The sequence below is a fragment of the Cucumis melo genome, chromosome 7 (genome assembly GCF_025177605.1).
Source record: "Cucumis melo cultivar AY chromosome 7, USDA_Cmelo_AY_1.0, whole genome shotgun sequence".
In the NCBI taxonomy this organism is placed as follows: domain Eukaryota; kingdom Viridiplantae; phylum Streptophyta; class Magnoliopsida; order Cucurbitales; family Cucurbitaceae; genus Cucumis; species Cucumis melo.
The window spans coordinates 22,944,986-22,972,808 of record NC_066863.1 but is presented as its reverse complement, the minus strand read 5'-3'; the positions used below and the strand labels follow the sequence as shown (position 1 = coordinate 22,972,808).

At 28.9% G+C, this 27,823-nt stretch overlaps 3 protein-coding genes and 1 long non-coding RNA gene across 4 annotated transcripts; 2 read left to right on the top strand and 2 right to left on the bottom strand.

The window, feature by feature from the left end:
- Nucleotides 1-13,671: 13,671 nt before the first annotated feature.
- LOC127150404 (uncharacterized) lies at nt 13,672-14,550 on the bottom strand. The gene has a single exon (XM_051088114.1). It carries the CDS (start codon nt 14,548-14,550, stop codon nt 13,672-13,674), a length of 879 nt encoding a protein of 292 aa, XP_050944071.1.
- Nucleotides 14,551-17,640: 3,090 nt separating this feature from the next.
- On the top strand, nt 17,641-17,905 carry LOC127150156 (uncharacterized). The gene is made up of 2 exons (XR_007822168.1): nt 17,641-17,754; nt 17,845-17,905. It is a non-coding gene; the product is annotated as an uncharacterized LOC127150156 (long non-coding RNA).
- A 377-nt stretch (nt 17,906-18,282) lies between these two features.
- On the top strand, nt 18,283-19,171 carry LOC127150155 (uncharacterized). Its single transcript, XM_051087046.1, has 3 exons — nt 18,283-18,407; nt 18,483-18,674; nt 18,756-19,171. The coding sequence occupies exons 1-3, from the start codon at nt 18,358-18,360 to the stop codon at nt 19,024-19,026; spliced, it is 513 nt and encodes a 170-aa protein (XP_050943003.1). The 5' UTR covers nt 18,283-18,357; the 3' UTR covers nt 19,027-19,171.
- Nucleotides 19,172-22,642: 3,471 nt separating this feature from the next.
- On the bottom strand, nt 22,643-25,340 carry LOC103492990 (CASP-like protein F16). Its single transcript, XM_008453597.3, has 3 exons — nt 24,986-25,340; nt 23,897-24,014; nt 22,643-23,082 (listed from the first exon to the last, which is right to left on the bottom strand). The coding sequence occupies exons 1-3, from the start codon at nt 25,186-25,188 to the stop codon at nt 22,804-22,806; spliced, it is 600 nt and encodes a 199-aa protein (XP_008451819.1). The 5' UTR covers nt 25,189-25,340; the 3' UTR covers nt 22,643-22,803.
- Nucleotides 25,341-27,823: the final 2,483 nt, after the last annotated feature.

The window sequence follows — 27,823 nt, the reverse complement described above, 5'->3', positions numbered from 1 at the left end:
TTTTTCTCTATTATATTTATTTTTTTTTTAAAGAAAAAGAAAAGAAAAGAAAAAATAAAGATTAAAATAAACATAAATCTTTTCTGTCAATTCTAACGTGGTTTACTGGATTTTGTCTCAATATTAATATAATAGTGGATAAGTTAATGGAATATATTATATTCATGGAGGTATATTGGGGGAGTGAATTTGAATTTGGGACTTCTCCATGCTCACCTACATATAATACATACGTTTGTTGAGTTAAATTTTATAAAGTCACTCTAATTTACAAACAAAAGCCTTATGATTGGTCGGTTGATTTTGTTTTAATTAATTAATCATTGTATTATTATATTGTATACAAAACCCTTTTGTAAATTTATGTTTATTATTTTAATTTTAAACAAAATATCACTAAACCAAGGTAATGAAGCAAATGCCAACAACCATATACTATCAAGCTTCTTAAAAACTAAAATTTGGGGACTTTTTTTTTCTCGAATAATTTACAAAATCAATAAATATTTATAGAAACAAATTAAATTGAGAAACTTTTTCAAAGAAAAAAATCACTTAAAAAAACGAACTAGAAGCTTTAGAAATCTAATCGCCACCAAAGAATCATATTTGATGACCAGCAAAATATGTAAATGTGTCCATTACTTTTCAATTTCAACAAAACTTTTGGCCACAAGTTTAAATTTCTAATACTCTAACTTCCAATTATGGATCATATACTTACACCTACCAATAATAAACTTTTTCCAAATATGTTCTTTTATTAATAAATTTGTTAGCAATAACTAAGTTGGGATGATGTAATATTTATTTTAAATCCACATCTAATACGATTCAATAATTGAATTGATAGAATTATAGTCTCCACAAATGTGGGAGATGAGAGCACATTAATATAGGATGTGAGAATATCAACTTCTAACTTTAATTATTCTTTTAAATTTTTATTATTTAAATACAAAATTTTTAGAATACGAGAATTTGAAATCTAACTTTTACAGTGATCTTACAAATTATGATTTTGAATACTTTGGTAGATAATTATTTTGTTCTACTAAAAAGTTCAAATAATTTTTATGCAAATTCAAAATTTTCAGGTAAATTGAATAACTTATAATCGAAAATTTCAAATAATTTTTTTAAAAGTGAAACATAGAATTTTTTTTACGAGGAATTCCGTGAATTTCTCATAGAAAAACCCGGTCACTTTAGTACCGACAAAATTTCTCATTTTAACTTTAAGGATAAGGACATATAAAAGTCATCTCCGACCCCGCCCCGTAAACATCTTTATTTTAGAAATAGAAAATATAATATAGTTTTGGTAAAACAAAAAGAAAGAGGGTGTTAGTTGTTATGAACAAATCATCTCATACATATTCCTTACTTTGAACTCCTTCAACTTTTCTTTCATCAATTATTATCATAAACTTCACTTCCAAATCCTTCATCATTGGTTTCCTTAACTTTCCTTTTTTTTTTTTTTTTCTTTATCTTTTTAAAAAATTCTAAGAACAAAATGCATAATGATTCTATATGGTTATAACTTAATTATAAGCATTCTTTTACAAATAATAATTCACCAATGATTATGATACTTGCACTCATATAATTTGGTTGCTTTAAAAATGAAAAAAAAAAAAAAAAAGAAAAGAAATTCATCATTCTACCTCAAGTTGAACCACAAATATAATAACAAAATTTATGGTTTGTATTTATTCAATTATCACTAAATTTAAATTTTCGACTATTTACATTCTAACTAAATATTTGACTTTCAAGTTGACTAATTTGATATTGATGGAATAAAATGAAAAATTAGAGAATCATATTCACAAAATAATTTTGCCCAATGTGATTCAAATCCCTTTTTATAAACGGTGGTAGCCCATATTTTGAACTTGAGTGTACCACTACCCTAAAATTTCCTCTACGAGAATCATATATTTGACTAAACTTTATATTGTTTATTCTTTTTTATCCTTATAAAAAAAAAAAAAAAAAATTCGATGATTGTTCATGAAAGACATAACTTAGGAGAAATCAAAATATCTCTATAGAAAGCAATAGGGGAAGTTGATTCTAAAGTACTTTACAAATTAGGTTTTTCTTTTAGGTCATGTCAACTCATATTTCCATATATATTTTTAAACCCTCTTTTTTGCCTTATTTCAATTTTCCCCTTTCCCATTATTATTATTGTTATTATTATTATTATTTAGATTGTATATAATATATATTTTGCCTTTGTTTTTATTCCAAAAAAGCATAACATTAAAAAATAAATAAGTGAAAAAGATCTCATTGGAAGGGAAAACAATCTTCTGATGAACATCTTCATGTACTTTCACTATCTACAATTCCTTCTTTTTTTCAAAAATAAAATAAAATAATAATAATAATAAAAACTAAGAGAAAAAGCACAAAATTTTTAAATAATGAGACCTCTTTGATAAAAATGAAATACATACATACATACATATATACTTTTCTCTTAATTATTGACTTTGAATAACGGAATTTGAGAATGATTGGAATAGGAGCAACTAAAGTAAAAAACTTTTAAACTTTAGAAACAAATAAAAACTGGGTTTTTATAATAGAAAAATATGGGTTTCAACTTTATAATAAAAAAGACTACATTTTAATATTGTTATTTGATTTCAACATACCTTTTTATATGAAAAGGTTATCTCTAAAACACTTTTTAAGTCATTATTTTGTCCAACAAAAAGGAGAAAAAAAAAAAAAAAAGGGAATTAAAGAAAAGAAATGTCATTATTTTGTCTGCTCACAATTCACTTTATTGCCCCTTTGGCAAAATGAACAAATGAAAAGAATAAAAGAATTAAAGTCTATTATTAATTGCCCAATTTTATTTATTACTACGTTTTTAAATGTATAAGTGATGAAAAGAGCCCACAAAATCCAATGTAAGATTAGAATTTAGATATATGCCTTTTTCTTTATACATATTTTTATTTCAATAATTTTTGGTATTTGGTATTTAAAATAACAAAGTATTCTCTCAATTTGAGAGAAATGAAATGATATGGCTATTTGACCTTAAAACACCTTTTTATTTTTCTTAAAAAATAGTAATAAAAATAAAAAAATAACACTCCAATTTCTGGGCCCATTTCTCTCCCTCATTTCATTTCAAAGGCTCATTTTGTCTCTTGGAGGATCTTTTTTTCTTTTTTTCTTTTCCTTCAAAAATAGTTTTTAAAAATTCAAAGTATTCATCCACACACACAACATAAAAAAGTTGGGGGACTTTATCAAATACAGAATGATTAGTTTACAAATTTATTTGATACTTGTAAATTTCAAGAATTTATTCCATAACAAAGTATATATAGTACTGAAAGTTGAGATCTATTCTATATTTTTAACTTTTTACGATTAAATTAGACACCAATTTAAAAGATAAAGTAAAATTTAAAACTATTCCCTTTCAATTTCCCAAGAAAACAAAACCTATTCCCCTTTTTTAGTTCTCAAAGTAGACATCACTAACTAAGTAAATTTGTAGTTTAAATGAATTTCTCACCTTTCATAAATTATTAAAAAAAGATTCACAAAGATTTATCATTTTCTAAAAGAAAATCAAATCAAATTAAAAAAGAAAAAAAAAAAAAAAAGAAGAAAACCACTACAATGGTGATAAAATATTCGACTAATTTTAAAAGAGGAGAGATCATTTGTCATATAAATTTATTATTAAGAACTAAGAAAAGGACAAAACTTATTTTCTAAATCATTTTTATAACAAAAAAGAAAGAGAAGGGAGAGAAGATGGTTAAGGACAGTCCAAAGGGAAGGGGTCTGTGATTACTGATTACTGATTAGATTCTCCTTTTTTTTTTCTTTTTTTTTTTTTTTTTTTTTTTTTTTTTTTTTGTTGTTGTTGGGTGAGTGAATTGAGTACAGTGTTCTCTTCTCAGCCCTCTCTTTTTAACAACAATTTATTTTTCTCTTTTGCTGAGCTTCCTTTTTCTGGTCCTCTTCCTCTCCCTCCTCTTCTCTCAATGATTCACAAAACCCCTTCAGAAAGTGTAGGGTGGAGAGATAGAGAGATAGAGAGATAGAGAGGGGAAAAAAATAGTGTAGGTGTAGCCGTGTAGGGTAGAGAGACACAAACAAACATACATAGGGTACAATATGAGAGAGAAAACTCTAATTAAATGTTTTCCATATATAAAATTATATGTAACGCTCCAAAACCAACCAAGCACGTATATGGTCTTTCTTAAATCACATCTAATATAACCCTACAACTTTATAGCTACCTATCATATTCTTCTCTCTATTCATAAAATCAATCTCTCTTTCTGCTATTGATGCACTATACCAAATAATTAATCACGTAAATACCTATCTTGATCTTTAAATGTTTCTTGTTTTCTTAGTACATACTATCTTCATTTGTTGTTTGTCACAATAGTAGCACTTAAATTTATGTGAAGTCCACGAAACAAATGAATATAAAAATTTCTTATGTACTGTCAAAGAGTTTGAATGAGAGGAAGTAGATAGAGCACTAAGAGCTTTTAGGGTTTTTGCATAACTTTTCTCGGAAAAATTTCTGGAACCTTCATAATTCATTGTTTCTCATGATAGTAGGAATCAAGAATATATATAATATGAGATTTACAAAATAAATTAATATACTATTTATAGTGATATACTTAAATTATATACGAATGTGAGTAGTAGGTATATTAACACAAAGAGATTTGGACTTTTAGGGTTTTATTCGACAATGGTAAACAATTTAAATTCTTTAATTGTTGTCTTTTTAGATTCACTCAATCCACTAGTTTGGTGAAGGTTTGTGTAACAGAGTTATTTTGAAATTGTTTTTGGATTATGAGTTTTAAAGAATGAAAATCGTGAAAAAAGATATCTTTATGTTTTGAATATTATATATATTATAGTTTTTATACTAATCCATAAAATAGGTAGGATTGATGATCTTATAAAACGTTGTAGGTCAAGCCAAGATTCGGTTCATGGTTAATTGTCAATCATTTAAGTTTGAAACTCTATCCTATTACTAGACTTGAAGAATTTTTCAAGAATAAAGAAATATTATGAAATAAATGAAGGAAAATTAAATAATTTATAAATGGCATTTAGTGATTGAGAAGTATATTAATTAGAAAAAGAAAAATATATTAATTAGAAAAAGAAAAAAGAGAAGAAAAAGAAGATAATTGATTGAGATTACATAGGACTTAAAAAGCAAATTTGAATAGGTTGATCAAAGTGAAGAGTTATATTATTTTCTTCTTTGGCTATAAGAAGGGAGAGTAGGTTTTAATTTGTTTGATATAAATGCCATTTATCTAACACTCCATATTCAATCAAACTTTGAAGTTAACAGCTTACCAAACATATATATCCCACCATGTTCTACGTTCTATTCAATTTCACCATAATACTCTATGTAACCAACTTTTTTCTTTCCTGTTACCTTTCAAACTTTGTATTTCTTTTTTAAAGTACTATATTATAATTAAATTTAATATGTAAATATAGAAGTATTTGCCCTTTGACAAACAAATTGTATTTGATGTATAATTAGAAAATGCTCTGTTTAAATCTGCAGATTACAACAGTAGATCCTTAATTCTTCATATGCTGATAGAACGAAGGATCAAGAAATTGGTATACGCCCATTTTTTCTTTCAAATTCTTTTAAAAAATAAGTTGCGTAGGTTGAAAGAGACGCAACCATTATGTGACACAATCCAATCCAAGATGCAATTCAAAAAGAAAAACTTTAACTTTTACAAATATATATAGTTTGAAGTATTCAGGTTTATATATATATATATAAAGGAATCAAAGTGAGCACTTGATTTGAAAAACTTGAATTTAAATATCCTTAAAACATAGATCTATATGATTCTGAAAGGAGACAAAGAATGTGGAAATGTTGGTTATGTGTAATAAGAAAATAAAGTGTGTTGTGTAGTGTGAAGAAGCATACAAGAGATGATCATATGGGAACAAAGGAAGAGCTGAAATTTGTAGATATGGTAATTGTGTGTTTTGTGTCTTGTAAGTGTAAATTATAAAGTAAAGTAAAGGGATATTATTATTGTGTTGTTTGTTGATGGAATATTTGAACATGCATATGTCCCTTTTGGATTCTTATATTCACAACTACTCATTTGGATTTTTATGAAACTTAGGCTTTAATTATAACTAAAATTTCTGGTTTTTTCAATTTGATTTTCAGTGGCTATCTCTTATAAGTTTTTCTTTTAAAATTTTTGATTTAAAACACGATAAATAAAACAAGATTTGACGTTTGATTTTTATGATTGATGTTATCAATATAAATTATAATAGAGATGATTATAAGGCCAAACTATTCTACCATACTAAGATACTAAGAGCGACAATTACTACATTATAATACTAATGATTATAATAATTTCTCGGCCTTAATAAAATTTCAAAATACACAGAAGAAAAATCTCAGTCACTTTATTTATATCATTAGATTGTCCAAGAAATTAATTAAATTTAGAATTGTTTGAGTCTATGTATAGGTTAAATTATAAATAATAAGTTCCTCTAAACTTCTAAAAGTTTAAAAAATACTCTTAAATTTTTTAAAAGGGTGAAAAATATCTTAAATGTTAGTTTTGGATAGAAACTATTAAAATTTTATTTTAAAAAACATTCTTTTACCATTCAAAAGTTTCATAAATACCTTTAAACTTATAAAAGAAATTAAAAAAAAAAAAAAATACTCTACTTAATCCAATTTTTACACCAAATTTCTTGGTACCCAAAATAAAAGCAAAAAATTTAAGTTAAAAACCATAGTTTTAAATTTCCATCAATATTTTTACATTTCCATTTCAATATCAATGAAGGGGTGAATCAATATTTCAATTCCATCTTAAAAGAAATCCACGAAAATAAACATCAAAATGACACTAATATAAAATAACATAAAAACAATAGACATGTTTTTTTTATTTAAAAATAATAAAATATTTATTTAATAATTTAAATTTATTTCTTGAATTTTATTATAAATTTTCTAGGAATATATCGAATTCGAAATTTATGTAAAATTAAGACATTGTTATATCCATCAATATTAATATCTTAAAATATAAAATTTCACAAAATCTTGCAAAAGTTTCAAAATAATTTTTTTTTCAAACATACTAAATCAGTAGTTAGTCAAACAAAATAAATCTCACACGATCTATCAAATTATCATTGTGTGTTAATAGTCAAATATATTTTTTTATTTGACAATTAACCATATGTTAATTACAATAATAACTATAAAGATTGGTTATGTTCGTGATCTATCACCGTGTGTTAATAGTCTAATAAAATTAAGACTATAATTTTAACATAAAATTTAGGTTTTTATTTTAGTCGATGAGAAAATTGGTGTAAAATTTAAATTAATAAAATCATTTTTAAACTCTTCTCAAGGTTTTCAAAACTTAATGTATATATTTTAAACAAAGCTTTAGCAACAGTAATATTTTTTTAATATTTTTTAACAATTTAAAGGCATTTTTGAATTTTTTAAAAAAAATTTAGGGATATTTTTTTACAAACAACGAGGCTAATGAACATAATTTTTTTATTAATTTTACCTTATGTATATATAAAATTAGGAGGTAATTTTTTTTTTTTTTTTCACTTTGTAAGATTTGTTTGGCCCTACCCTATTAAAAAAAAGTTAATTAATATATATATATATATATATATAAATATAATTTTACAAGAAGATATTGAAGAAATTTTCTTCTTAAATTATATTAAGAAAGAATTTGAAAACAGTGAGGGTCCTTGATGTACAACAAATTCTGAACAAGTTTATGATGATATTATGTTGGGATGTCTTGGATTCTTCAAAATTATTTGGTCAAATTTGTTCCTATTTTCTTATTCAAAACTCAATTCAAATTGCTACAAAACCATACAAATTCTGAGTTTTTCTATTCTTTTTCAATATTTTTTTATTTTCGATGTGGCATTGCTTTTGATGTTCATCCACTCTTTCTTTTCAAGTTTGTCATAATGACTAATTATATTGTGTAAATAAATGTATTTCAACTACATATCCTTTCTTTCTTAAATGGTTAAAAGTTAAAACTTATCTTTTTAATTAAAAGTGTCAAATTAAATTTTCTTCTATTTAACATTTTCTTTTTGGGTTTAATAGAACCTTAATTAACCTTTTAATTAATTTTGTATCTTATAGGAGGAGGATGTATCTGGGAATATTAAAAAATACATATAATATATTTACTAATTAAACACAAATTAAAAATCAAAGATATTGTATTTAAACACTATCAAAGTTAGAGCCCTAAAATGAAATTGAATAGTATATACTCCATTAATTTATTATACTTTCCCCTCAATCACTATCATCTCTTACAAGGAAAGATCTCATCATGGAAGTCAAGAAAACAAAAACAGTCCTAATCATAATTCATTATTGAGATTGATTTTTATTTAATTTATTGTTATTATTATTTCTTTTGCAAAAAAAAAAAAAAAAAAAAAAAAAAAAAAAAAAAAAAAAAAAACAAAGAAAAGAAAAGGCTTTTGATTGGGCCTAGAAATATGTTAATCTTTCTTAGGTTTGAAAATACTTGGGTAATATGATGCCAATCTCAAAAGAGTCTTGACAATTAAAGATTATAGCTAAGATCAATATATTTCAACTTCTCGCCTTACAAATAAATTTAGGAACTTAATAAGACGAGAGAGAGAGAGAGAGAGAGAGAGAGAGAGAGAGAGAGAGAGAGAGAGAGAGAGAAGTATATGGTTAAAAGTGGAAGTGATAATAATGATATGATTTTCAGATATTTATGATTATGTTAAAGAAGGAAGGAGTGAGTGGGATGGTAAGAAGAAGAAGGGATGTAACATATTTTAAAATATGAATAAGTTAGAAATTGAAAAAAGAAAAAGAGAAGGGTAGGTTGATGATGTTGGTGATATATATATATATATATATATATATATAAAAGAAATATAAAAAATGTTTGGTGTTTTGGTTTGACCAGATTTAAAAGGAATGGAGGGGAATTAGGCAGTGTTTGGTTTGGCAGTGGGTCTCCCTTCAACCCAATAACTGAGATTGACATGATCTATTGATTTGATCCCTTTTTTTTTCTTTTTTTTTTTTCTTTTTTTTTTTAAATATATAATATAATATAATAATTAAATGAATTTTTTTTTTTTTTAAAAAAAAGGAGTTTTGTAAGTTGGAAGTCACGTGATTCCATTCCCCTTATTCCTTTATAGCAATGTTTGTTGTCTTCTTATACTATTCTCCATTTTACCTCCCCTTCTTCCTTTTTCTTTTTCATTTCCTTCCATCACTTCTATTTTATATTTTAAATAAATAAATCAAATCTAATCTAATCAATTCCTACGTTCCAAAACCCCACTTATTTATTTACTTTACTTCAATTTAACTCTATAAGTTTTAAATTATTTAAGTTTTAATTTCTGAAAGATAAAATGTAGAAAGTATGTAAGATTCTATTTATTCTTTTTAAGATTTAAATTTAAAGAAGATTCAGGGTGATTCAATCCAATATTTTCTATTTATCAACATGGTTATTTATCTTTTTCTAAGTTTCAAAAGTGATTTTCAATTTTGGTTTATGTTCCGTCCATTAGAAAATAGGTTCAAAAAGTCACTTTTTTTTTTTTTTTTTTTTTTTTTATGCATTTGCAAGTGGTAAATTATATAAATAATATTGTTTATAAAGTTATTTACCAAAATAGGATCATTTGCAAAGTATTTACTAAAATAAAGTTGATTTAGTAATTTTTTTCTTTCTCTCACATACATATTCCGTTTTTCTCCCTCTCCACATATGTCGTATTCACTTCTTTTTTTTATTATTTTTTTTATTTTTTTATTTTGTAGTTTCTTAATTAAGTTTTTACTTTTTTTTATTAAGTTATTTAATTTAAATCAATAAAGATTTCTTTTTTTTTCTTTACTTTCTTAATTAAGTTATTTAATTTAAATCAATAAATATTTTCTTTTACTTTTTTCTTTACTTTTGATTTATTTTAATTTAGTCCTTTTAGTTTAATTTTTTGGTTAAATTAAAATATGATATAGTTTTCTTAAATTTAGTTTAATTTTTTAATTTAATTAGAATGGGATTTAATTTTATTTTTTTGGTTTAATTTTTTAATTAAAATTTGTAATTTAAATCTATAAATATTACTTTTATTTTTTTTAATTTTTTTAACTTTTGATTTATCTTAATTAAATTCGGGGTTGATTTATTATAATTTAGTCTTTTCAGTTTGATTTTTTTAATTAAATTAAAATGTGATATAGTTTTCTTAAATCTAATTTAATCTTTTAATTTAATTAGAATATGATTTAATTTTCTTCTTTGTAGTTTAATTTTTTAATTTTTTGTAATTAAATCTATAAATATTTTTTTAATATTTTTTAATTTTTTTTTTACTTTAGATTTATCTTAATTAAATTCTATAGCGTCGATTTATCTCACAATAGTGTTGACTTTTTTTTTTTATCTTTTTACTTTCTTAATTAAATTATTTTCTTTTGTCTAAATTTGTTTTAATATAATCTTTTTAGTTTAACTTATTTTACTTAAATTAAAATGTGATATAGTTTTCTTAAATTTAGTTTAATTCTTTAATTTAATAAGAATGTGATTTAATTTTCTTTTTTGTAGTTTAATTTTTTTAATTTATTTAAATTGTGACTTAGTTAAAATGTGAGGAAGGAGTTTTAATTAAAGGTATGTTATTTGTATTTTTAAATTGATGAAATTTCGTTCAATTTTTTTTTTTTTTAATTTTACAATTTATGTTTATGTTATTAATTTTCTAATTTATAGATATTTATTGTTGTAGTCCATTAGTTTTTTTATTAATTGAAGGTCATAAATTTGTAGTAAGTACTTTTGATTGAAAAATAATTAAATATGAAACCAAATGTCTAATATAATAATTTAACAATTTTCATTCAAAGAAAAAAATCAATGTGTTCCACAACCTGGACGTCGATGATTTCTAGCTGGTTGTCGTCGTCGACTCTGAACTCTTTGTTTCTGTATTTCCTCCTGATTCTCTTGTTGCTGTTGCTCATCTGATTGCTCGGGTACTGCTGCAGGCACTTCGTAGTATAAATATTCAATATGTTCTCCACGACCATGCTCGTGACCATGCATGTATGAAGACGATGGATCGCTCTCTAAATCATAGTATTGTTGCTCAAAGTTTGATGATGATGGACCTGCCTCTGAATTATAATATCTTGTTCTAAAGTCTGACGATTGACCGACTTCTGAATCATAATATGTCGTTCCAAATGCTGACATCATCATTGCTGGACTAAGGTAACCATGCTCGCTTTGTGTCTATGTCACGGGAAGTACTTCTTCGACGTGTTGGTCAAGTTCTTCCAATTGATCGGGCTCTTGCACTAGAGCACGTCTCCTCTGAACTGGAGTAGGTACAATAGGAACATCGTACATATAGTGAATGTTCTCCATGTACTGCTCGTTATCGTTGCATATATTTAGGACCTGTTGTCGATCATCTTCAACATTTCAAAGTCTACTATTATTCGATCTCTGTAAAATATTAAAATGAATTAGAAAGCATTGAAAACAAATTTCCACTAAAAACAACTATACAATATTTAAATGTATACCAAATGACCCACAGCAACTCCCGGTTGGGGTGATATAGAGCCTGATAATGTTTTTGTACCAATGGATGTATTCTTGAGTTACATCCATATCAAATTGCTCAACTGGAGGTCCCGTAGCAATAAACCTTCTGAGATTTAGCCATCGCATCACTAAATGAATAACTCTATCTAACGAATCAGCAGTTCTTAGGTCAATGTCGTGCAATAGTGGTTCAGTATTACAGCCACGTGGAACAACTTGTTGAATACCAAACTGTCTAAGTACTCTGTCAGGATGATGCCACTCACTAATGTAGAAACATATGAGATGACTAATCGTTCGCCATATGTCGTGACCGTTCGTACAGAAATGTGGCAAGCTATCTATGACAACTTTGTACGACTCCTAGATAATCTGAAACACAACATATTGTATGAAACAAATAATATTAAAAAAAATATGGAACTTAAAATTCAAGTTCAGCACGACGTACCTGACTAAGTTGAAGAAGATCAAACATGTACATATACTGAGAGACTACATGTGTAGCCGATCTAGTCACATAAAATTGATCTCTCCATCTGTATTGTTCAACTAATATTTTAGATTTTAAATGAACTACGTATAAAAAGTTACTGTTAATCTAAATTAAATTGGAAGAACATACCTTGAACCATAAACTCGACCGTGTAATTGATGAGCATTGACATGTGAATCGTTCCCAAGCCCATATTTGTAACAATATTAGTGTTTCAACAATTTTATGGATACCTTGTTTGGATGCCTTGCATAACTGTCTATATAGCCATGCCAAACAGGCTTCACACTAAGAATATAGCCTCGTGTGGTGCAGATTAGCTAAGAATGGTAGGAACATTAGGTGCACATAACGAGTTGATTTATCTGCAAACATACTCCAACCCATCAACTGTAAAATATATGCCCGTGCATAACGTGTGATAGTTTCCTTGTTGGCATCGCCAGCCAATCCAGAAAACTCAGCCCCCAACCATGTTAAACTCAATTTCGAACCCCTAATTTGTTCAGGAGGTGGGGTCACACCGAGTAACTCTTGGCAAACATGCAACCAATCATCATGCCTATGATCGATAATAGGCTCGCCATCAACAGGTAATCCCACTAAAACTTCCACATCCTGCAATGTAATTGTGCACTCTCCAACCGACATGTGAAATGTATGTGTCTCAGGTCTCCATCTCTCAATAAGTGCAATGATAAGATGTCAGTCTAACTGGATGAACCCCAATCTGGCAATCTCATAGAATCCTGAAGCACGTAGCAGTGGAAGTATGTTGCGGTGTAGTGAGATAGTACGATAGACAACTGCCTCACGTCTACAATTTATCTCGGGCGTATTATGATCAACCCATATAGTTTTTGATTGGTGAATGTTCTGATCATATAAAACGTTTGGATCAATTGGTCATTATCTCGGGTTTAATGTCATTATCAATACAATAATAATTTACTTTTTGCATTAAGAACAGAAAAAAGAAAAAGTAGAAGTCAATTTTAATTAAATATAAATTATTTACAATCTCAGTAACAAATATTCTAATATTTGAACATTTACAATAAAAAAATATTGAGTACACAAAAATCTTTAATTACCAGGTGCCTGTCTCCTTAACAAAGTACACCTCCGTCGGTTACGACCAACGTGACCACAAAATGAGCATCGTTGTTCAGCACTTTGTTCTGTCCAATCCATCTCATTGTGATAACGTGAACTCTTTGGTCTACCTGGTTTTCTCAACAACGATGGATCTGGATGTAAGACAGACATATTTGTGGGTGTGATCCAATAATCTTTATGTGGTATAGGTTGAAACTGAGGAGCATAACATGCAACATAAGTTGATATTTTATAATAGTCCTCAATAAAACCTTCATAGTTCATGTTAAACCATGAACAAACTGCCATAAAATGTGAACATGGAATACCAAAGGCTTACCACTTGTTACACGAACAGTACCGCATTGACGCACTTTGGATATTTTCTCCTTTAGAATTTAAGTCGTGATGTCCAGTTTTTACATGAAATATGCCTTCAGATCGATCATATGATTGTACTTCATACTTACTGGATCTTGCAGCCCATTTTAATATTTTTTCAAGTGCGTATCTGAAAATTGACGCAGTTAGAATAACATGGACACCATAAAATCTATTACCAACTGTAAAGTTGAAAAATCCATACCCAGTGTATTTATCTCGACGTTCCAACGTAACTCTTATTTCCTCTCTCCTTTTTTTAAAGTAACTCACACATTTGAAGAATGCAATTTGAGCTAGAGCATTTATCGGCAACATTCGAGCTCCTTTGAGGACTCCGTTCATGCATTCCGATAGATTCGTCGTCATCCACCCATACCGAAATCCTCCGTCATGTGCTTGAGTCCACTTCTCTATAGGAATGTCATCAAAAAAACTCATGCAACTGCTGTTTATTCTCATTAGATCCTTAATGACTTTATCAAACTTTCGAATTTGGAATTGACACCCAGCACGATAAGCGTAATTCTTCAATGGTGTGAATTTATACATCTTGTAGAAATTACTGATGACATGATGTAAACAAAATCTATGATGACAATTCGATTCTATCCATCCATTCTCTGGATTGTTCATCGCTGATATAATGTCAGCATGTCGATCAGAAACCAAACGTACCTCATCGTGGGTCACAACTTGTTTTAGATGTCGTAAAAACCATCCCCATGAATCTGTAGACTCCTCTTCCACAACGGCAAATGCTAATGGTAGACGATGACCATTCAAATCAATAGATGTAGCAATTAATAACTTTCCTCGATACTTACCATGCATGTGAGTGCTGTCGATTTGAATAAGTGGCCTACATCTACTAAAGGTTTCTATACAGGGACCAAATGCCTAAAATACTGATGATAGTATCACACGACCTTCGATAGGTATGGCCTGTACCCTCCGTTCACCAATTGTTCCAAGATTGGCATGCTTCACCATGTACAACCACCTAGATAATAATTTGTACGACTCATCCCAATCATCAAACACTTTGGCTACTGCTTTTCTTTTACCATCCCAAGCCCTACGGTAAGAAACATATTAGCAAAACTTTTCTTTGATCATGGATTGTAGTGATGCAATACTTATTGACGGTTTTTCTCTGACAGATTCAAAAAACTCTCGTGCAAGCATTAAAGAATCCAACTGCACATGACTTTGACTAAGCATTTTCTGAGAGAGAATGGGTGCTACTACCAACACATAAGCAGTAACCACAAAATTGAAACCTATGAAGTCTATTTTTTTTTTTTTTTGCTTTGTCAACTCATTTAATTTTTAACTCTATTGGCATTTTCTGCCACTCCCCTCGGTCCTTCAACTACCATAGAGCAATGAAACTAAAGAGTTAACGTTAGGTTAAGCTTTTAATTGGATCTATTATCATATTTGATTTCTCTCTTTGTTGGGATCATGTGACATTCAATGTGATGGAAAGCAGTAGACATGTGCAGCAGAATGCATATCAAATTAACTCTAATTGCATCTAAGCTAATTAGAAATTAACATGTTTTGTTTTTCCTAATTTAACAAAAAAAACTAGGATTTTAAGAAATCATACTTTTGTAGCTCCCAATTTGCTCGTAATCTTCTCATGAACACGAACCTGGACTACCACTATTCTTCAGACTAAAAATTGGGCTGTGGAACCCGATGGGTTAAGGATTGTGAGAGAGATATAGATAGAAATGGAAGGAGTGTCAAAGGTTTAATTTGGGAAATTTTTAATTTATTTAGTAAGAATTTTTCTTATTTTAAAAAGAAAAATAACTACAAAGCCCAAAGTTTTTTAACATTTGGAAAACCTCTCCTTCATTAACATGAAGATCTTAATTCATTGAATTCAAAATTGTAGTATTTAATTTCACTAATAATTTCTCGATAGCAATTTTAGAATAAAATATGTTTTTAAGTTACAAATTACGAGTTTTAAGACATATTAAAGTCCAACGTAATATTTAGAGATTGATTACGATATACAATTTCACGTTAATTTTGAGTTTTTAAAATTTATGTTTGTTTTAGGTCTATTTTTTCTTATTATGACTTTTTCATTTTTTAAAGAAACGACATTTGATTTCGGTAGCTAAATTCTTAATTATAAACAACTTTTCTAACGTTGGTATTGAGTTTATAAAAAAACAAATAATTAAAGGTCCACTTGCTAATCCATTTAATTTGTTTTTTTAAATTAATTTTTAAGGAACAAGTATCTCTGGTGACGAATTCATTTTTTTGCTTTGAAAATTACGAGGGAAAATGGATAAAGAGCATAAATTTTTAAAAACATACCTTTTTGTTTTTAGAAAACAAAATTAGTTACTAAATATATATGATTTTTGCTTTTAGTAATAATAAAAATTAAATAAGTTTTTAATGAGAATAATAGAGCTTTTAATGGAAATAAAAAGCCTTGTAAAATCGATTTGACCATAGGATTAGCAAAGATGTCCAGGGCGGGGAGGGGATGACACTCCCCATCCCTGTCCTTGCCTGCTATCTCATTTTTTTAAATATAATAAACCGACAAAATATTTACGGTCTGTGTAACAAAATGAAAAGGCGCATTAAGGTGACCATTTTTTGAAATATTTTATGTTTGCCCTTCCTTTATATGGTCTTCGTTCTCTCTTCCTTTGCAGTTTTTTTCTTACCATCGTCTTTTTTCTCTTCCTTTTCTTCTTTTTTTCCAAACTGTTATTTGGTTTAAGATCGCATATCAAATATAAACACTACAAGAAAATGGAGCATTCCCGACGCCGAAAAGCACGTCGGCATAAAGAACGTCTGGAATAAGGGCTTTCCCGACGCCCTCAACAACGCTTCGGGAGATGCGTCGGGAAAACCATCTTTCCCGACGCACCACGAAGGCGACGACAAGAATACGTCGGGAAAAGTGGTTTTTTCCCGACGTCGTGAACAGTGCGTCGGGGAGCGGCGTCAGGAATAGGGTTTTTCCCGACGCATTTTGAGGGATTTCCCGACGCCACGTCACTACGTCGGGAAATCCCCTTTAAATTCGTTTCAGTTCTGTGAATTACAGAACCGAAACCGAGAGGAGGAGAAAAAGAAAGGAGAAGAAGAAGAAGTCGCCGCCGTTGAAATTTCCTTTTGTTCCGCCGCCGTCCGTCGCCGACCGCCCTCGCCGTTGTTCCTCGTCGCCGTCTGCCACTTTAGGTAAGTGAAATATGTAAATTTATTTAGTTTAAGTTTATGTTTTAGGGTTTTTTTTGATAAAAATTAGTTTAGGGTTTTTTTTTTTATGAAAATTAGTTTAGGATTTTCTTTTGGAATAGATTTTTGTTTGTTAAATTTATTTTTGTATAGAGTGTGTGTAATTTGTGGTTGAATTGAAATTTGAAATTTGAAATTTGAATGGTTTAGGATTTTTGTTTTAGAAAATTGAATAAAATTGAATGGGGGTTGAATTGGGGGAGAGGGTTTATTGTTAAATTGAAAATTGAATTGGGAGGGGGGTTTATATTTGAATTGAAAATTGAAAATTGAAATTGGAGGGGAGGGGGGGGGTTAATAGTTAAATTGAATTAGGGGGGATGTATAGTTAAATTTAAAATTGAATTGGAGGGAGGGGGTTTAAGTTAAATTGAAAATTGAAATTAGGGGGGGGGGGGAGGGGAATTTATAGTTGAATTGAAAATTGAAATTGGAGGGGAGGGGGGGGGGGGGAGTTAATAGTTAAATTGAATTGGGAATGTAATATGTGTGTTAAGATTTGTTTTGGCTATCCTGCAGTTATTGTAGCTTTTTTGTTTTGAATTTTTTTATGTTTGGGATGGCTATCCTGCAGTTATGGTAGCCTTTTTTGTTTTGAATTTGTTTATGTTTGGGATGACTATTTTATGGAGACAGACGATATGTCATATCGACGATCAAATTTTATGGAGACGGACGATATGTTCCTCCAGTTTGAGGAGGATTTAGATAACATTGCGGGAGGGTCGTCATCTGTGGGCGACAATACGGGTGAGTCTAAGAATTTTCTTCATTTTTAACTTACAAATATTTCATGTAGGGGTTTCTAACTTTATATGTTATTGTCTATTTATTGAGCAGGGTCTTCTTCTCAACAAACGACTCCGACTCCTAGGAGACGTGCGCAGTCTTGACTCTTGGAGTTAGAGCGCCACGTTGCAATAAATGGGCGCATCCCGATGACGATCGCCCCCTGAGCGGAGAAGTCTATTTCTCCACACGCCGTTCGCTTCAACCAGGCGATAGGCGTGTGCGTGCGAAAGACATTTCCCGTCCGCTGTCTTAAGTGGACGGACGTTGGGAGAGAATACATTGAGGTCGTCAAGGGCGACCTCCAGGTAATTAAATGCACTACACATTTATATATGATTTCATTTGAAACATATCTAACTTTAACCAATCTAATGTGTTATGTTTGTAATGTGCAGCGATTGTCTGTGCTTGATTTCAATGATCAAGCAATGAATAGGTTTGTTGAGCATCAGATGCTCACGACCTTTAAAGAGTTCCGGGCCGACTGTCATAGACATTTCAAAAAGTACAGCGACCCGGAGGAGGCTCGTGCCAACCCACCAAACGCATTGGTTGGACGTGATGAGGATTGGCACTTCCTCTGCGACCATTATATCAGTCGTGCATTTCAGGTATTTGTCATGATTAATTATGATAACAAGTTTTTATATGTATAAGAAATAAACAATATAATTGTTTTAATGCAGGAGCAATCACGGACAAACAAGGCTGCTAGACAGAAGCAGCCTTACAATCATAGTAGCGGGTCCAAGTCGTTTCTACAATGACAGTATGAGCTCGCTGAAAGAAGAGGGCAGCCGGTCGATCGTGTGGAATTGTTCCGGGAAACACACGTTCGAGCTGGGACATTCGTGTCGCAAGCTGCCGAGGATGCGCATGTAAGTTATACCCTTATTAATTATCCACTTTTATTATATATTTTTGCGCGTTACCTAACATAATTTTTAAATTTGTTGCAGAATCAAATGTTGGAACTCCAATCCCAGCCTACCCCAGAGGGTAGTCAGCCACTCTCTGAGGATGAGATATGCGATCAGGTGTTGGGTAGACGACCAGGCTACTCAAAAGGCCTTGGTTGGGGACCCAAGCCGAAGGCCCGCAGAACGGCAAGTGCAAGCAGTTCGTCGACATCTTGTTCGCAGTCCACACAAAAAGAGATTGAATTACAAGCTAAACTTCATGAAGCTTTGGAACGGATTGAAGTACAAGATAGAAATCACCAAGCATTAGCTTCACAAGTGGAAGCTATGAAAAAGATGATTGAAGACCTAACTCGTGCACAACAGGGACCACCACATGATCCCTAGCTCTGCGGTACGTCGTATATGTCTCTATTATTCTTAAGTTTTTGCAATATATGATTATGTATTAAACTTAGTTATTTTTATACCATTTTTAGGATTGAAGGTGTAGAATGACGCGCATACGCACCTCGTTGGGAGATTTTTCATTATGTTTATGTTTTTTCTATATTGAGAACTATATTTTGTTGTTGTCAACTTATTCGTATTATTAATTTTAATTCTATTTTTTTAATTTGTGTTTGTATATTTATTAATTTATTTTAATTTAATCCAAAACGTCGCGAATTTTTTTTGAGCAATCCGAACATCATTGTGAATGTTTGAGCAAAATATTATAAGGAAAAAAGTAAAAATAAAATATTTAAAAAAATATATAAAAAATATTTCCCGACGTTCATTACGTCGGGAAAAAAACGTCGAAAAACAGGTTTTCCCGACGTTGATTTGGTACGGCGTCGGGAAAGCCTCTCGCGACGCATTTCTCCCGACGTTCTTCCTGACGCCGTTTTGTACGTCGGGATATCTATTCCCGACGTACTTTGCATTTTCGCCGACGTATTTGTGCGTCGGGAGTACCCCCGTCTCTTGTAGTGAAAAGATCAATTTTTTTAAAAAAATTCATGTTATTTGGTTGTTCAAGATCATGTACTAAATATAAAAGATCTTGAAAAAAACGCCGTTTAGATTTGGATTTTGCTACTCAAATCTAAACGATCGTGTACAAAAATAGCAAAATCTAAACAATCCTGTAACAAAGAATTTTTAAAAAATGGTTTAGATTTAGGTAGTCAAATATAAACGATCGTGTACAAAAGAATCTTGAAAAAAATCATTTAGCAAACACTAAAAAATTGTTTAGATTAAATCTTTTAGACAAATATAAATGATCGCGTAGAATCTTAGAAAAAATCGTTTAAATTTAGTTATCCAATTCTGAACGATCAAATTTAAATGATCGTATAACCAAATTAATTGATCATCTATAAAGAATCTTAAAAAAAATCGTTTAGATTTGGTAACCATGTACCAAACAATAGTCAAATCTAAACGATTGTGCACCAAATATATTACATGCGGTGTTGATAGCGTGATTGACGAGACATTCTTTTATATTTTTCTTTGTGAACCTTTGAGTTTTTTCCGTTTTCAAAATTGTTATTGTATGATACAGTGTATATGTATACATATACATACACGTATGTATGTATGTAAATATATACATATTTCCACTCCCTCCCTACCATTTTACGGATGTTCAGGGATTTTCTGCTTCGTTCGAGGTGGGTCCCCACGAAGTCCCAATCATGCGAGTTAAATGGAAATTTCTACGGATTAATGTTTTATAAGTTTAATTTAAAAAGAAAAAACTAAAATGAAAAAATCAAACAAATATCAAACTATATTTTTGTTTGTTGGTTTTTTAAATTCATTTATTTGAATGTTTTAAGTATTTGGAGCAATTTATTGAAACTTTCAAGGAGTTGATTCCTAGGTTGCTTCATCAAAGTATTTACTCACATACAATTCTAAAATCTGTATACACATAGACACATCCCTCTTCATTGGTGAATTTAAGCCCAATAACTCAGGCAAAAAGTCTCTATTTGAAACCATTTCTTTCATACAATACAGGGATGATCCACCAATATTACAACTTTATTATTCCATTTTATCAATTACTCACTTTGAAACATTTTATCAATTAAATCTCTAAAATTATAATTAGTATATTAGGATCTTTTCAAAAATATAAAAAAACCACAAAATATTTACATTGTATAGAATAATTCCGAAAATAGAAAAATTTTAGAGGCCCACCGTGAAAATACTACAAAAATGTCCCGTCAACCATGCGCGTAATATATTTGGTAACGCGATTTGGTACACGATCGTTTAATTAATTGGGTACACAATCGTTTAATTAATTGGGTACACAATCGTTTAATTAATTGGATACACGATCGGTTATATTTGTTTAGATCATTTAAATTTGGCTACACCATCGTTTAAATTTGGTTACATGATCGATTAGATTAGATTTGGGGTTCCAAATCTAAAAAAAATTCAAAATTTGATATACGATCGTTTAGATTTAGCTACACAATCGTTTAGATTTTGGGTTCCAAATCTAAATTTTTTTTTTTTTTGAAAATTTGGTATGCCATCATTTAGATTTGACTACAGGATTGTTTAGATTTAGTTATACGATCGTTTAGATTTTCCTACACGATAGCTTAGATTGGCTACCCCAAATCTAAACGGTTTTTTTCGAAATGGATATAAACGATTTTTTCAATATTCTCTATACACGATCTTTTAATTTTTGTTATTCTAATTTAAATGTCTAACCAACTTTTTCAATATTCTTTATACACAATCTTTTAGTTTTGGTTACTGTTTAACCAATTTTTGAAGATTCTTTATACACCTGTTTAAAAATAAAAAAGAAGAAAGACGATACAGTAAATTAAAAAAAGAAAAAGAAGAAACAATAATAAAAATAAGAAACAAGAATAAAAAGAAATAGATTTGGTTATCCAAATCTTAAAATAAAAATGGAAGAAATGACATGAAGAGTAACCATAAAAAATCTCAAAATAGTAGAGAAAATAAAATGATGAAATGACAAATATAAAATATTTAAAAAATAACTAAATTTATGAGTCTTGTTACACAGATATTTAAAGTTTCCATGGTATTTTTGGTTGAAAATGATTTGTGGGCCTAAGCCCGTGAATAGAAATGGGGAAAATTTTAATTTTGCATGTCCCACGTTTAAAAATTTAGAAGGGGGGTGACAAAGTATGCTGTGATGGCCATTGTTTGGTAGGCCATTTTGATTTTGTTTTTAGGTAAATGCGCAAAAAAAGGTAATATTTTTAGTACCTATCGTTTAAATTTGTAATCTTTGCTATCCAATTTCTTTCCTTGTCGCACGTTAAAAGGTGGTGATAATCACCACACGAGTGCCGTCGCCATCCGTGGATCAGGCGGGTCACGTTCGGATTATCGCGCTTCCGCCATAAAAAGGTATTTGTTTTATTACCCATCTATTTAAATTTGTAATCCTTTTTTTAAAGATTAATTTAGTAATTAATTTTCTTTTGATATCTCGTCTTCAGTATCTCACATTCATTCTCCTCTTCCGGTTCACTCATTCTCACATTCATTCTCCTCTTCGCCCTCCCTCTCAGCATTCAGTTTGTGTTTTCCCTTTTCTGTGCATCTTCATTTTGCTTCTATTCCTTATTTCACTGTTATGAGCATCTTCATTTTTTGTTTCTATTCCTTATTTCGATACTCCAGCAACATGATTTGACACCTTGATCAATCGTAACAATTGTTTGTCATGACACAACAATCTAATCTACTTTTTCTTATATATTTATCCAACTTTTACACTTCAATTTAATTATAAATTAATTACTATTTTACTCGATTTTGGTTTCAAAAGAGACTGAATGAATAACCAACCAAACCCCATGTTGAAATAATAATAATAATAATAACATAATCCAATCACACAAACAAATAACTAACCATTTAAACAAAAACCAAAGTGATGATTATTATTGAAAACCTTAAAAGTTCTTAACAACAGTTTATACAATTGCACCGTAGTAGATGATGATCAAGAGGGAGAGAGTATAAAGAAAGCCTAGCAAAGAAAAGCAAATAGATAAATTTAGGTTAAGGGTAAAATCTAACCATGGAAGACTGGCATTTGAAGCTGTTGCTTGGAATTAGGATGAGGCAATGGAGCATTGTATCTACTAAACAGTTTGTATGAAGATAAAATGGAAATGAAAGCATAAAAAGCTACCACAATAAAGGTTATCACAACTGAAGCTGTAGCTTTGCTGCAAAATTTCCCAAATGTCCCACAGGCTGCACTCCATGTTATTTCTGTGTCTCCATTGTAGGCTAGGTACAACACCTCCGTCGATACCGTCCCCGCCGCTAGGGTTAGGTACGTCAATAACTACCCATCGAGATATGCAACGTGATTAAACAAAACTCTATTCATCAAAATATACAATAACCACGACCCTAATGTGTTATTGTAAATGTAACGAGTACAATAATTTAATACTTTTCTTCACTTGTGGACTGTTCGTCCACAAGAGAGATTCCTATTCTGTTCTAGTATCAAGTTAAATCACAAATAATCAATCTAAAAGTTTTCTGCTTTATAATAATAAGTTGATATATATATTTAAACTTTATCACTTTCATGTTATGATATCATATCAATCTAAAGCTTTAAGTTGATGAAATAAGCTAAATATATTTTATATCCATACTTTTAACACTTAATTTCACTTATGACTTCATAAACTTTCCATTAGGAGGGAGAGTAACAAAAAATAGGTATAAATACTCTTTTGGTCCCATTTAGTACTTTTAATTTTGGTTTTCTTACTTTTTTATAAGGGTTAATTCTATTCCCTTCGAAATAAAATGAAAATGAAAATGAAAATGAAAATGAAAGGACGAAAAAAAATTTATTTATATATATAAAACAAAATAAATATTATATAAAATATTTCACTAAAGTGAACTGAAGTTTGAGAGTTCAAATTACCAAAAGTGAAGTGAAAGTTGTTGAAGGTACAAAGTAAAACTAATCAAGTAGTATTTAAGTTAAACCTAAAACAATACTAAACCATATAAATTGTAAGAAATTTTATCACAGGAAAACTACTTAATTAAGGATATAATCAAATAATTTATGTATGAGTTCCACATCCAATATTTATAAATATGAAGTGTGAAAATTAGAATATGGAAAAAACCTGATCGAGGAAGAAGAGAGTCCAAGCTTTAGAAATGGTAGAAGGAGGAGACATGGCAGCCACCGCCGCCGACAAAAAGGAGTAGCCAGCACATATCCCATTTGCATGCACCAAAAACCTACACATATTCACACATATTAATTAACATCCAAATTCAATTTCTAAATATAAATCATTATTATTTATCAATTTCAGTTTTCCCATCTAATTTTAATTTTTTTTTTATTTCTTATCAGTTACTATGCAAAAAAGAATTTTGAGTTTTCTAAGGGGAAGGGTCAAAAATAGCAACAAAATGTTTACTTTTTGTAAAAAAAAAAAATTGTAATGAATATTTTTTTAGTGATCTTTAAGCTAAGTAACATGTTTTTTTAATTATTTTTTAAATAATTCTTTTTTCTTTCACATTTGGACAAGAATTTAATTATTCATGCATACATAATACAAGAAGAAGGTTTTTTTTTCTTTGAAAAAGAATAACTAAAACCTCAGTTTCATAATTATTTGATTTTCTATTTTTTGTTCCATTTTATTTCCATTTTTTTAATATTATATTCAAGTAAAAAAGTTGGATTATAAACTAAAATTTGAAACAATAAAAATAAAAATTACTACTCTTATTTTAGTTTTCAATTTTTTTTTTCTTTTTCAGGGGATGGATAGGAATTAAATGGTAAACCACGAAATTTAGAGATATATCAACCTCAATTTTCATAAACTAAAAATAAAAACCTAATAGTTGGATACAACTTAAACAATTGTATTTTTTTTTTGTTATATATTTTGAAAATTATTTAAACTTACATATACTATTTCTACATCTATACAAATGAAGCTAAATTTTAAAACTAAAAAAAATTGATCAAACAATTGATATGAAGTTTCTTTTTAAAAAAGTGAAGGCCTTAAGAAAAAAGAAAAAAAAAAAAAAAAAGAAGTATATTGGGTGGAAATGAAGTAATAATTTAAAATATTAGAAAAAGAAGGAAAAGAAAAAGAAAAAAAACTAAAGAACTCACCCTCCCTTCCCTCTACTAATTATTGGTTATTTTATATACAATATTAAAAAGATAAATAAAACATATATACTTGAAAGCTCCGAGGTCGGAATAAGCGACAGAGCCATAATCGTTCGCCTCAGAGTTCTTCAGCATCACAATAAGCGCAGCGATGCAGAGCCCCATCGGAACAAGGCGGAGCAAGGTATCGGCGGCCCTCATGCCGGTGGCGGCGAGGCTGTCGTCGGAGGAGCTCAGCCCGGGAGGATTATTATTGGTGTATTTGTTGTCCATATGGAAAATAATCTTTTTTCTTTATCTTTAAAAAACAAGAAGAAGAAGAAGAAGAAGAAGAAGCTGTGGGAAAGTGTGTTTATGTAAATTTAGTTGGTGGAATTATAAGGTTTGATGGTTTAAGTGGTGTGGTTGCTTTGCTTTAATGGTGGTGGTTGAAGTTGCACAGTGCAATTGAAGGAGGTTAATAAATTAGGGTTTTTCTTTATGATGAAGAAGTGACCATAATATTATTAATGACAAATTGAATTCAGTCCACACACATTTCTATGTCATTTCATCCTCAAAGCAAGCTTTTCTATAAATTATATCAATGTCAAGTCCTCATCCCTCCACGTTTCTACGTTCTTGAAAACACGTTAAAGTTTCAAATTCAGTTTATTTGATTTAAAGAAAGTTAGCGTTTAGTTTAATTAATATCATATATAACTAAATTTTAGTTTGAAGGGGCCAATAATGGGATTTTTTTTTGAATTTTTATCAAGCCAAAAACAATAAATTTTCATTTTTAAAATCTTAATTAGAACCATGTGTTAATTACCTTTTCTCAAATTATATAAAATTTCTTATACTATATTAATATATCTGTCATATGCAAAAGAGTTAAAAAAGCAATAAATTAAAAGAAAAACATTACAAAATTGTGTGATATTATAAAATAAAATAAAAGATATCATTAAATAATGCGTCAAATGTTATTACCATAAGATATCTTTTTCCTCTATCTAAACATGCAAATGTTCTTATATTTAGGTAAAATGTACAAGTTTCGTGCGTACAAGATAGAGACTCAACTTCAAACTATGAACTATTAAAATTTTCTTCTTTTAGTTAATTATATATATATATATATATATATTAATGATAACATTATTTTTGAGGTGAGAAAACTTGTTAATTAGTTAAAGTTGTTTACAAAGAATATAATTGATGAAACCCAATATATTTATTATTAAAGGTTAAAAATCTGTGATTTGGAAAATAATGCACCGATAAGCTATATTAAAAATGATAGACCCAACTCATACCAAAAATAATAATAGTTGGATGAGAGTGGTATGGGCTCATATGCATAATGTCCTAATTTATTTAAAGTATTATAGAGAACAAAAAAAATTAAAATTAAAATTAAAACTCATGATAACTTGAACTTTATTATATACAGATATATGATCACAGTACACACTACACCCCCTAACTTCCATTTAAGTTATTGCATTAATTGATGAGCTATACAAAGTTGTTATTATCAATTTAATTCAACCATTATAAGCTTTTTAATAAACAATATTTGCACCCAACCTCTCCTCCCGTTCTTCTTCAATTTCATGAAGGATGAAAAATCAATCATATTTCAGTTATCGTTCAACTAAATTTATTTGAATAATTAAACTTGTATTATACCTAAGAAATGATAAGCATCCCTCGTGATTATTGACTCTTTTTATTTAGTTGTTTAAATTTTTTTTAAAAATTACAATTCAAAATCATATTTACAAAAAATACATTTCCAATTATAGCAAAATATCAAAACAATATAAATATGGATATTTCAAAAATATAAAAAAACGGAAAAATATTTATAATCTATAAAACAATTTTAAAAATGGAAAAAACTCAAAGGCCCACGATGTAAAATACCAAAAATATCTCGTCAACGTCAACAACGCGCGTGATATATTTGCGATCGTTTAGATTTGATTATTGTTTGATACGCGATCGTTTAGATATGGCTATAATTTATGTTTACGAGTGTATAGTTTAATTTTGTTACCTCGTTTAATTTCGTAATCGTTTATATTTGGTTATTAGATTTGGGGACCCAAATCTAAATGATTTTTTTTAAAAAAAATTGGTCAGTATTTTTTTAATTCTTTTGGTATTTATTATTTATTTTTTTTAAACTATCATTTACATTTGGCTACTCCAATCTAAATGATTTTCTTTTCAATAAATAAGAGGAAAATAAGAAAGACAGATTAAACGAGGTAAATAAAGAATCGAAAAATAAGAAAGATGATAGAAAGAAATCGCAGAAAGAAAAGATGAAGAAAGAAGAAAGACGATGAAAGAAATTATAGAAGTAAGATGAAAGAAATCGCATAAGAAAGACGATTTCATCGCAAAGAAGAAAAGAAAAATGAAAGGGCAAACCTGAAATATTTAAAAAAATTGTTAACTTTATAGGTTTTGTTACATCTACGAAAATTTCCATATGTGATAAAATTTATTGAACTCTTTTACTTATTTAATTTCTTTCGTTATATTTGATAAATAGTTATATATATATATATATATATATATATATATATATATATATATATTTTATTTTGCTATACATAACCATAACAATTTTCTTTGGTGAAACTAAAAAAAAATTAATTTTTATATACTAATTTTTGTTCTTAGAAGTCACTGAAAATTCAAAACTATCAGACAGGATTTCAACTTTCTGTTTTTAGCTTCTTAAAATTGTTTATAAACATTCAATTTGTTTTCTACTTTTTACCATTTGCAATAACTTTAACAGTCACGTAAATAAAATAAAATGTAATAGAATTTTGAATAATTAGACATTAAAATACAGATAAATTTTAGATTATTTTAATGATAAACTCATAGAAGATTATTACTA